This window comes from Otolemur garnettii, unplaced genomic scaffold (genome assembly GCF_000181295.1).
Source record: "Otolemur garnettii isolate 467f Iridium unplaced genomic scaffold, OtoGar3 scaffold00003, whole genome shotgun sequence".
Classification (NCBI taxonomy): domain Eukaryota; kingdom Metazoa; phylum Chordata; class Mammalia; order Primates; family Galagidae; genus Otolemur; species Otolemur garnettii.
The window spans coordinates 1646077-1658684 of NW_003852398.1; the positions used below are offsets into that span (position 1 = coordinate 1646077).

Genomic DNA, 12608 nt, shown 5'->3' on the forward strand with positions numbered 1-12608 from the left:
CAAACAAAATTGAAGGTCACAGAGAATGTCATTGGCCCAAAGGCATATATTTTATAAATGAATACAATAAAGATTAGACCTGGCTCTGATTCCTTGATCCACACTCTTGAATATATTTAAATAATTTCAGTGACAATCAAGTTACAGTAGCAAAACAGATGCAGAAACATGATCGAGTTCAGTTCTTTTTTAAGTCTGTTATTATGGCACTCCCCAATCTTAGGTTAATTTAGACTTTCTGTTAATTATGGCAAATGCCACTTCTATGTTAGAATCGGGCAAACAATATAAAAGAAAATTAATCTCAGCATCACGGGGCAGTGGTGTTAGTCATCAGCGTCTAAAGCAGAAACTCATTCCTCCCCCATGCTCATAATTAATGTTCTTGGAATTACATTGTTGAGGGGTTGGGGGCTTAAGAAGGTAAAAGATGGGTAGCCCAAAATAAAAATATATTTCCTGTGAGGGGCACATACAAACACATCTTTTCATTACTGAGGGTACTGCAGATACGAAGTTTCAATGAAAGGGGCCATCAACTGTAACACACAAACTGCTTTGTCCTTTACGTACAGATAAAAGAGAGAATTTGTTTTCATTCTGAGTTTATTTGACATTTCATCCAGTTGAAATGAAATAATACATTGACTCCAATACTGGCAAGACACTGTGCTAATACTGAAATAAAACTGCCAGTCAGTAAATACTTACATCATAATTCTTTATATCACATCAATAGAAATATTAATAATTATTTAGTTTTACAAGCTTATTGCACTGCACATGGAATTTTTTTTTTCTCCAGAAAAGGTATTTCTAAGAGATCAGCAAGGATTGCTAATCTTGGTTCATTTGTTCTTTTTTATAAACCATGATTAAACTATACAGTCAATATTTCTATATAAAAGCATTAAGAGTCTGAAGCTTCAAAAAACAATGTTTAAAAAGACACATCTCCTACTTAATTATCATAACTATTTCACTGTATAACTATGCTTTGGTCACATCTTCCTGGTGTGTGTCAAATTTCGGTTAGCTCATCAGCCTCCCTACTGGTCAGTAACTTGGTCCTGAAGGTTGACATTCTGAAACAGAGCTGAAGATTAAGCAGGGTGAGAACTCTGAGATGAGCTGTGGTGAGGTGGGTGGGCCTCAAGTACTTTAGCTTCTTATACAAAGTGCCTTGAAGCACCTTACGGAGATCTGCCCTGAATTTCAGGCTTTTACCACTTTTTCAAAGAGAAGCATTGAGGGCAACAGAACCTGTTCAAGGCCAGAATGTCAAGGGGAAGCCATTTTGCTTTGATGACTTTAAGACAGAATATCAAAATGAGAATTCTGGTAGCCCCCTAAAGAAGGCTCCCAGCGTCTCAAAGCTTCAGATCCATTAATCCTTTCAGAGAAAAGAGGAACACAGACACAAGGCACACCATTTTCTCTTTATGAGGAAACTCAGTCTGGTCACATTGTCAGGAAAAAGAATCTGTCAAAACTAAATGGTTTATTTTTTTTCACTTACAAACCTCTGAATTACAACAATCTACACGCAATGAAACAAACACCTTGTACAGTGGCCCCTCGGTGTCTGCAGGGGATTGGTTCTAGGACTTTCCCACCCCCAGGATACCCATTACCCAAGTGTGCTGCTCAAGTTTATGATATAAATGGCATGGTCTTTGCATACAGACTAGGCACATCCTCTAGTGTACTTTAAACCATCTCTAAAGTACTTCTGATACCTAAAAGAATTTAAGTACTATGTAAATGATTGTTATACTATATTGGTTTTCAAATTTGTATTATTTTCCATTGTTGTATTACTTTTTATTGTTTTTTAAAAATATTTTCAATCTGCACTTGGCTGAATTCATGAATGTGGAACCCGCAGGTACAGACAGCTGACTGTATATGACATTAAACATCTACAGACTTGAAACATAATCTCTGTTACATTAAATATATTATCTGTGAAATTACTATAGGTGATGTAAACAGTGGTACATAGTTTCATTATTTTCAAACAGGGTGATATACAATATTCAAGTAAAATTCACTGTGACTGATTTATACATGTATTATCTGTGTCTTTCTGAAAGTGAAAGAGATTTATAAGGGTGACAAGAAAGGACACTGAGATAGCTGGAACCATGTGGTCTCACTTAAGAAAATCTGGCACATCAGCTTCAACCCAGTCATACTGCACTGGTATTAAATATACTTCCGAAATGTGACATTGATACATTTCAGTTATTCGATTATTTGATGTAAATAACAATAATAAAGTCAATCACTGCAAGGTAAGGTGAACATCATTGTAAGAATACAAAATAATAAATTTAAAAACCAACTAAGGATATCCACCCACCATTTGAATGCACATGACTGGACAACAGGGAGGGTGTGTTGCCCTGGTCCATGGCTGTGGCTTTTGGAAGCTACAACCAAGGAGCTTTTACTCTATAAATCCTAAAACTTTATCATCTACCTTGGGCCCAACCTGGAAGCAAACTGCCCTTAATATGTAGGGATAAGATTCTACAGGTTAGCCTTACAGCTTTTATATTTTCTGAATTCACTGCTGAGATCTCCTTGATTTAAGATAATAATGAGATGGAAATTCAGTATTTTAAACAGATTTCCTTTCACTGATTGATAATCAATAAACATTGACTGAGCATACACTGAGCACCTATTCTATGTCTAGCAGTACTTTTTTAAAACCCTGGGTGAGGGTCGAGACATTGTCTTTGAAAAACAATTACTGTAAAAGCTACAGGAAGGGCATTTCCATAAATCATGATTTATCCAAATGTAGGGGAACCAACAGGTGCTGGGCACCTGGCCCACACCAGTGCTGTGTTGTAAGTAGCAGCTTTATTCTAAAAGGCTGATGTGGATCTTTAAAAGGTATTTGTAGCTGGGAGAACCCAGGTTGAACAGGATTTTCCTCACCCACATGGCAACACCAGGTTTGCTGTTGGCAGGACTAGCGGTAGAGGGTTCCCTTCCTCCTTTACAGCCCCTTATTGAAGTACACGTGCCGCAACTCAGGACGGGTCTCTTGGATCTTAGCTTGCAACTCAGCCTCCAAGCTTGTCACAGACATGGAACTGGGGTAAGAGAGAAACAACAGGGTTATGACACAGGCAGACGTGGGAACTAGAACCTAGAAAGAGCAGGGAGGGGGTGAGGGATAGAGACCTCAGATCCGTGCAGGGGTGAAACTCGTACAGTGTAACTTGAGCAACATGTCATATGGCTAGAAAAACAGTATACTGTTCTTTTCAGAAAACTAATTGTCACTAATAATGGAAGAAATGCACCTTCAGACCCCCAACCCTTTTTACCTCTCTTTTTCCCCCCTTTTTTTTTCTGAGACAGAGTTTCACTATGTCACCCTTAGTAGAGTGCTGTAGCGTCACAGCTCACAGCAACCTCACACTCTTGGGCTCAAGCAATTCTCCTGCCTCAGCCTCCCAAGTAGCTGGGACTACAGGTGCCCACCACAACACCTGGCCATTTTCTTGTTGTAGTTGTTATTTAGCTAGCCCAGACTGGGCTTGAACCTACCAGCTGTCAGTGCATGTGGCTGGTGCCATGGTAACCACTGTGCTATGGGTGCTGAGCCTATCTCTCATACTAGTAAAAGCTAAAAAAAAGTCTTTTTTTTTTTTTGAGACAGATTTTAATTCTGTTGCCCAGGTTAGAGTGCCATGGTGTCAGCCTAGCTTATAGCAACCACAGACTTCTGGGTTTAAGCTATTCTCCTGCCTCAGACTCCCAAGTAGCTGGGACTACAGGCACCCACCACAATGCTCAGCTATTTTGTTGTTGTTGTTGTTGAAATTGTCATTGTTGTTTGGCAGGCCCAGGCTGGATTTGAACCTGCCAGCTCCAGTGTATGTGGCTGGAGCCCTAGCTGCTGAGCTACAGGCACTGAGCCTATGTCTTTAGCTTTTGATTAATCTCAAGACAATTATGTATTTTGTTACTATTTTCTTTTCTTTTTCTTTTTTTTAACAGAGACTCACTCAGTCACCGTGGTGTTATCAGAGATCAGCAACCTCAAACTCCAGGGTTCAACGATCCTTTGGCCTCAGCCTTCTGAGTAATTAGGACTACAGATGCTGCCAGCACTCCTGGCTAGTTTTTCTATTTTTAGTAGAGTTGGGTCTCCCTCTTGCTCAGGCTGGTCTTGAACTACTAAGCTCAGATGATCCATTCGCCTTGGTCTCCCAGAGTGCTAGGATTATAAACATGAGCTACCACGCCCAGCCTTTTGTTACTATTTTCAAAGAACCAACTGTTGACTTTGCCCCTCCTCTACTCTTTGTTATATATGTTATTCCTGATCTGTTCTCTTTCCTTCTGCTTTTTCTGGAGCTTATTCTTTTGTTCCGTTTTTTAAATGTACGTTGGAATTTAGCGCATTAATTTTCAGCCATTCTTCCTAACGCAAACATTTAAAGCTATAAATTTCTCAGAGCAACACATTTGCTGCTTCACACAAATTTTAATCAGGTACGTTTTCGTTATCACTCATTCACACAGGAGAACGGATAATCTCAGTATATTCCTATGATGAAATACGATACAGCAGTAACAATGAACGAAATACATGTAATATACAACAAATATTAATGGAAAGAACAAATACTAGAAGACTATATGTAGCAAAAGAGTATGATGCCTTTGTCTAAAAAGTTTCAAAAGATGTAACTCACTGGAAATATTTTTAGTTATAGCTTGGGCAGTAAATGAATAGGTGTTCATTATATTGCTAAAATAAATAAAATAAACAAAATAGGGTCATGCTTGAACCAATGGCATAGGGTATCATGAACCAGGAAATACAATTAATTATACTCTTTGCAACTGAGGAGCAAGACACATAAAGAAAACCAAACATACAAACAAATGCATAAACAATAAGCAGAAAGCAGATCCATCCGTCTTAATTTTTTTTTTTTTTTTTTTTTTTGAGGCAACCTCGCAATTTCCCCCAAGATGTAAAAAACATTCTGGTACAAATGTAATCATGGTGCACTGATGTTCAAGCGAGTCTCCTGCCTCTGCCTCCCAAGTAGCTGGGACCACAGGCCCCCGCCACAACGCCTGGCTATTTTTTGGTTGCAGCCATCATTGTTGTTTGGCGGGCCCGGGCTGGATTGGAACCTGCCACCTTAGGTGTATGTGGCTGGCGCCTTAGCCACTTGAGCCACAGGCGCCGAGCCCATCCATCTTATTTTTAAATAGAGCAAGATGAAAGAGCACTGGCTTCCCAAATGTAAACCCATGAGGCTTTGACCTCATGACCCTAGGAGCTAGAGAAAACTTTAAATATCTGTACCTTGAGTTTAAATGAATCATAAAAATAAATGCTAGAAAGAATATACTGTTTTTCTCAAGCAATCGAACAAAGCCAAGGCCTAACTAGGAAGTTTCTTCAAAGGCTTTCAAATCTAAAATCCTTTGAATCTCAAAATAGTAACTGCTATATTTCTTAGGTGTGTCTTTAGTACCAGGTGCTCTTCTCAGTGTTTTACATTTATTAAGTCTACATTGCTGAGAGTGAGGTCAGGTGCCCAGCCAGCACTGGCGTCCACCTGCAAGGGACTAGAGTAGTGATTTTTCAATCAGTGAGCTGTGAGAGGATCTTAGTATGCCATGAAAGTTTTAAAGATCATTAATTAAACTATTTTTGAAAGAAGTTCAAACATAGTGCATATTTTAATCTTTTTTTTTTGATCAACATAATTTAAGGTGCCGTGGAAGTTCAAGTGTGCCATGAGATAAAAAGTGTTGAAAACCACTGGATTATGAGCTCTTTGTAGATTAAGCCCTGAGATTGTTGGGTTTGTACATTTAAATAGGTGTGATCGCTCCACTTTATAGGTGGTAAAATATCTGAATTGGGCTTCTGGAATAGGTTCTGAAGGTCCTGCCCTCTTCAAGGAGGGATCCTTAAAGTGATGAAGGGGCTCCCTGTCCCCTTCATCTTTATCCAGGGACAAAAGTGGAAGAACAGATAAAAGGTGGTAACTGTATCAGACAGAAAGACCCAGTGAAGTCAGTTCTAGAACAGAAAACTTCATCCAAAACCTCCTTTGAAAGGTTGGGGCATTAAAGATTCTGTGTCTGGGACCTGCTGGCTCACGAAGGAAAGGATGTTACAAAGGCAAGCGGCCTGTAACACCCAAACAAAAACCTAAACCAGCAACACGTCATTTCTTGGTTAGGAGGAGGCTGCAGACCTAGACGTAGAGCAGTGGTTCTCAACCCTCCTAATGCCACGACCCTTTAATACAGTTCCTCATGTCGTGGTGACCCCAACCATAGAATTATTTTTGTTGTTACATCCTAACTGTAATTTTGCTACTGTGATGAATCATAATGTAAATATCTGATATGCAGGGGTCGCAACCCACAGGTTGAGAACCGCTGACATAGACAATGAACATCAGTCAGCCCAGTTCCTACATCTAAGGCGTGATTCAAGGACAGTTTGGGATGGAAGAAAAGCACAAGAAAGCTTTTAAGGCAAAAAGCTAAGTAGGAAGAAGGGAGGGAAGCAAATATACCAACCACCTAAGCTAAGAGCATATAATTGCTATTCCTGGGGGTGGAACTTAAACTCTTTGCATTATAGATGCATTTGCCAATGGATTGGACGACAACCACATTTAAATTTTTATAAAAGCAAATTTGCACCAGAGTTAACTCGGCACTTATAAAAGAATAAAGCATTTTCAAATTTAATAGAAGGGGGTAGAAAAAAGCTGGGTACAGTGAGTTTTGAAATCAGACAGATGTGGGTTTGATTTCTGCCTCTATCTCTCTTCCTTTTAGAGAACTTGGCAGCATTATCATTTGGGGTCTCAACTTCCCTACCAGTGAAATGGAATAATAACCTCTGCCTCTGCAGCTGGTTTCGGGGATTAAAGGTCATTCTCATTCTGAAGAATCACAAATACATACCTTTTCTGAGGAAACAGAGCACAACAAAGGGGTGTAGCAAATACCAAACTTTAAAAAAGAACAAAGGAAAAAAAGGTAAGTCAGAGCATTTTGAAAATGATCAACTTCTTATATTCTCTGTTTCACTTTTGTAACAATCCTCTTTCTTTAGAGGATTCTTTATATTGCCTGACAGATATATGCCCGGTTTGGGTAAATTACCTAGGATTGCTAAAATAATGAAAAAAAATCAAAGAGATAACAGGGGTTTACAAAAGAATCACCCAAATAGCTTTAAAGTTGTAGGTTTCTCTAAAGACAGTTTACTTTCATCTGATTATTGGGACCGTAAGATCCAGATATGGGTCTGGAATGGGATGGTCTCATTTTCAAAACATGTGTTCCATATTATCCTTCCTTTACCTTTTATGTGCTATATATTCCAAAAAGAAATTCATTATATAAGAGTAATGGCTACTCACCAGAAGCCAACTAATCCAACTTGAATAGGCGCACTCATCCATGGGAACCTCTGTGGAGAGAAATAAATGATTCTGAATAATTTTTAGACAGACACTTAGAGACAAGACTTTCTGCTGATTAACTGGAAGAAACCTCACTACATCACAATATCCAGATGGAATGTGTTTAGTGAGCTTTCAGGGTAACACTGCAACAAGTGTGCTAGTCCTATTTCCCGTGGCTCTCCTAGATCTGTCAGTGAACACACATGCAAAAATCAAGTGGCTTCTATTTCACTTCCCCCTGGCACATATAATCTAAGCACTGCTTCATAATGTACAGGAGGTAGAGGAACAGCTATCATTCAATTACAATTTATCTCCTGGCTGGAGACACAGTGTAACCTGGTGCTAAGGTTTGAAGACAAATGATTCTGCACTCAAATCTCTGCCTTACTTGTTAGTTCCCAGCTAGGGGATGGGCAGGGAGAGCCTTACCTCTCCAAGCTATGATTTCCTTGTTATGATAAAAAAACCAAAAAAAACCCCAAAACCCGGAGCATCATAACAGCTTCTTAAAAGTGTGTGGATGAAGATATGCCAGATAACACTCATACTGACCCTAGGATGGTCCCTGGATCATTTACCCCCCCGACAGCTCCTTATCCTTCTCATCAGTCTTGGTTGGGGTTGCTGTCAGTATGGTTAAAACTATTTCTGGTATAAAACATTTTTGTTAGTCACATATTTTTTTTTAATGGAAATAAACAAGTTGGTTGGTCTTTTGGAAAACAAATGCTGTTAGGTTTTTAGTTTTAAAAAAGGGAGTGATACCAAAATACACAATGTAAAGAGCAGTATGATATATGGTTATATAAACAAGGCCACAAAAATAGCTGTCAACAAGTTGTGAACTGGTTATAATGAAATCAGCCAACTTCAGTAAGAGTCAACACAAGCCATTACAAGACAGTGGGCATGCGAGGCATACCCCGGTCCCCGAGGAGACTCCTCTGGTGAACAGGTACATCAGGAAGGTCAATGCAAGGGGAGAAAGGTTTGGACTAGAGAGGAAGGGAGAACCGTTGTCAAAGGAGGCTGATCCACATAGGTTACACAGGGGACCCCGCCCCTCAAAATAAAGAAAAGGAAAACATTGCATCTTGGGCAACTCGCTTCGTGTGATGACGGTTGTCATCAGGAGATGGAAATCCTTGCCCTAGCACTCTCCAGACAAGTGATGTCTGGACTGGCACCCAGATTTGGTGATGAGAAGGCAAGTGAGCATTAAGCAAGATCCTGTGGATGGATGAACTTGGGTCTGTGAGAGCAGCCCCCTTGTTTCAAGTACACTCTTATCTATAGAGAATTGGGTTACCTGTTTATCCCAAAGGGAACAGCTGCATGTCACCTCTGAGCTGGACATGCATGATGGCCACCGCCCATGCAGAGGGTTTTGATGAAAGGTTCCTCACAATGACCAGGTTCCTAGAGAATTCTAACTTACCCCACAGTACCCAATCTGATGTCGTCTCTCTCTAGGCTCCTTCCGCCAGCACCCTGCCTAATTCATCCCCACCTTCCAAACAGGACTTAGTTTGAGATGAAATTAGTGAGCTGAGGATGTTTGATCTTTCACTAGATATTCACAAAATTCCTCAAGGTATGGACACATCTTATCTAACAGAACTGTTGAAACAGTGGATATTTTAAATAAATAGTTCAAATGAATTAAAGACAATAAACATAAAGTTAAAAGACATGGCCAAATTATTTTTTCCTCAATGATCTTTTTTTCCAATAGCTTTATTAACATACTATCAACTGCTCATATTTAATGTCTGATATTAAGCTTTGACATATGCCATCACCACAATCACAATAAAGAACATATCCATCACTCTGAATATCTTCCTTGTCCCTTGTGCTCCTCTGCATCTCCTTCCTCTTCCCAAATCTTGCACCCCTTCTCCTGGCAGCCTCTCAGTTACTTTTTGTCACTATATGTTCGTTTATTAAATATATCTTTAGGATTTAATATATAGTGTCCACTCTTTTTTGCAATTCCTTCACGTTGCGTGTATCAATAGTTTGTTACTTTTTATTGCTGAGTTAAGTTTTCTACGTATTTATCCATGTTCTTGCTGATGAACATTTGCGGTATTTCTAGTTTTTGGCTATTACAAAGCTGCAATGAACATCTGTCTTTTACGGACATGGGCTTTTGTTTCTTCTACATAAATACCTAGGAGTGAAATGACTGGTTCATATGGTATTATAAATTTAACTTTGTGAGAAACTGTCAAACTGTTTTATAAAGTAGCTGCTCCATTTTATGTTCCCGCCAGCAGTGGCAAAAGTTCCAGTTCCTTCATATCCTCACCAACACTTTTTATCTTCACCAGGAGCTGACCTATTATTTCTTATAGTCTTTAATTTTATTTTATTTTATTTTTATTATTATTTTTTTTGAGATGGAGCCTCAAGCTATCCCCCTGGGTAGAGTGCCATGGCATCACAGCTCACAGCAACCTCCAACTCCTGGGCTCAAGCGAGTCTCCTGCCTCCGCCTCCCAAGTAGCTGGGACCACAGGCACCCACCACAATGCCCAGCAATTTTTTGGTTGCAGCTGTCATTGTTGTTTGGCGGGCCCGAGCTGGGGATTCGAACCTGCCACCTTAGGTGTATGTGGCTGGCGCCTTAGCCGCTTGAGCCACAGGCACCGAGCCTAGTCTTTAAGTTTAACCACATAACACTAAAACCTTCCAGTAGCTGTTCAGTGTTAGCTCATGTGGTTTTAATTTGAATTTCCCCAAGGAATAAATCTCTTCATGTGTTTACCTGCTACCTGTATTTGGTGGATGTCTGTTCAAACTTTTTGCCTATTTTTTTTTAAAGTGGGTTATTTTCTTGAATGAGCACTGGGAGTTCTCTATATATTCTGGACGAAAGTCCTTTCTCAGATACGTGCCTTGCCAAAATCTTCTGACTGGCTGTTTCTTGTCTTTTCATCCTCTTCATAAGTTTTTGAAGAACAGAATTTTAAAATTTTGATGTAGTCCAATTGATCAATTTTGCTTTTATAGACTGTACCTTTAGTGTCGTGTCTAAGAAATCTTTGTCTAACCCTAGGATATTCTACTATATTTTCTTCTAGAAGTTTCATAGTTGTAGACTCTTACGTTTAGATTCTGTGAATGACTGAGTTAATTTTTCTTTATGGGACAGTCAATTCTCTACATATTGGCTACATCTCAGCCAACCTAACCATTCCCAAATCTCCAATGAGCCATGCTCTGTGTCTTTGCCGAGCTTCTGCAGAACATGTGCCCTTGGCTAATGCTCTTCAAGCCTCTGCCCATCTATGCCAGCGGGGTAAAACACCGCCTTTGTGCTCCCTCAGTGCTGTAACCACTATGTGTTCATTTGTCCTGGCCTCTTTCCCCACCATGTAACATGCTTCCTGAGGGGAGGGCTTATGTCCTTTTGGGTGACTCAGGTGCCTAGCACGTTGCTCAGCAGAAACAGGCATTCAGCAAAGGGCTGCTAAATAAGTATATAAATGAACAAATAAATGCTACATTTGCACTCAATTAGCAGACAGTCCCAAAAATCGACTGCGTAGACAAAGCAGTGCACTTTCATTAAAGGGAAATGTTAAAAAAAAAAAAAAAGAGAGAACTTAAGGAATGAGAACTATTACAGGACCCACACCCATACCAATTTTCATCCCAATGAAAGTACCAGCAAGAGTGACTTACATTTAAAAGGACAATAGGAACTATTCTTCAAGAAAAACGCGGAAATACCAGATTTTAGGCAGTAAACTTTTTGGTTTATTGCAAAAATTTCCGTGAGTCAGCTGCCCACAGCTGATGCCTTTTCCAGCTCCCCACTTGGGAAAGGATAAAGCGTGGGGGGAAGAATGAGTCATGCTGACTGCTCCCCAAGCTTCACTATTTAAAAAAGCCCAGAATGTTCAATTAGTTTCATGTTTGCAGAGGAGTTTGGTCATTTCCAAGGTAAAAGCCTAGATAAGTACATCCTTGCAGAGGCGGCACACCTGGCTGTGGGGGAGCCAGGGGGAGGCCAACCGAGGCAGGGACCTCCCACGTGGGCACTAGGAAGCTTCTGGGGCAATGATCCTTGAGCCTTTGTAAAGGGGCAGGGTAAGGCCTGCTTTTCACATTAGAAGGTGCAAATGGTTTGAACATGGAACAGTACGGATATTTATATAAGCTGCCTCTGTGTATGTTTTAGGCATGGCGATATTCAATTAAATTCTATAGTCCTCTCTACATGGGAAAAATGCAACATTTAAATGTAACGGCAACCTTGAACTTGGGAGTGGTGGATATATGGGAACCTCAAGAATATTTAGCCATTACTTTTTCAAAGCAACATCTTACATTGCAATCTGAATGAGGACAGCTACAACCCAATCCCTGTAGCTAGTGAGATGCTGGGACTGGTCTGTGAGTTACTCAATGGCCTCGCCGGACCCTGTCACAGGGGGTTCAAGATCAGAGGCCCTTCAGTGCGTGCATGGGGCAGTCAGGGAGATGGCTTATGCAGGAAGAGTGAGTGAGGCGGTAGACTTCCGAATTATGACTGAAGGGCATAATAACAAGCAAAGCTAAAAAATACACATTAAGATGCGGGTGGGAAGAGCATGGTATTTATCCATCTTACTGTGTAAAAACCTGGAACACTGCGGTGGTGTTAGGCTAAGATGGGGCTAACTGCTCATATCATTTGCTAGTTCCTTCATGTGAGAAAATGCCAGGGTACATCTACAGCCATTTCCATCTGTCATAGCAAGAAAATTATGCAATATGCCCAACTCCATTTTCTGTCCAGTGTTTGTGAGAAATTAGAGGAACCGAGACAACTGTTCCAAACAGAGACCCCATGAAACTGCTACTCCAAATTACTTTTTCATTCCTAGGACAGACAGAAATAAACACATCATTCCAAATTCACACTGTCTCTTCGTTTTTACCTAGCTAGTCATTTAATAGATAACTAAGTACATAACTGGGCTATACCCGCTCAACCGTAGCAGTCTTCATTTACAAGAAGTGCTTTTAAATACCTGAGATGAAAGATAAAATGTTCCTAGAAACATTTTATTTATGTAAGAGTTCAAGAGAAACTGACCTTTCAATTCTTGGCTGTTTTTTTTTTTT

General features: G+C 40.0%; 1 protein-coding gene across 2 annotated transcripts in view; it reads right to left on the reverse strand.

Annotated features, from left to right (window-relative positions):
- Nucleotides 1-592: 592 nt before the first annotated feature.
- The window catches only part of SFXN1 (sideroflexin 1), a 51522-nt gene continuing 39506 nt past the window's right edge, over nucleotides 593-12608 (reverse strand). The window contains exons 9-11 of one of the 2 annotated variants that reach the window (XM_012809126.2): nucleotides 7440-7489; nucleotides 6979-7026; nucleotides 593-3110 (exon numbers count right to left, since the gene is read on the reverse strand). In XM_012809126.2, the coding sequence (XP_012664580.1) occupies nucleotides 3014-3110; nucleotides 6979-7026; nucleotides 7440-7489 (195 nt within the window). In that variant the 3' untranslated portion in view covers nucleotides 593-3013. Of the gene's footprint in view, nucleotides 3111-6978; nucleotides 7027-7439; nucleotides 7490-12125; nucleotides 12364-12608 lie in introns of those variants that run through there. The other variant, XM_023515165.1, reaches the window with a different exon arrangement.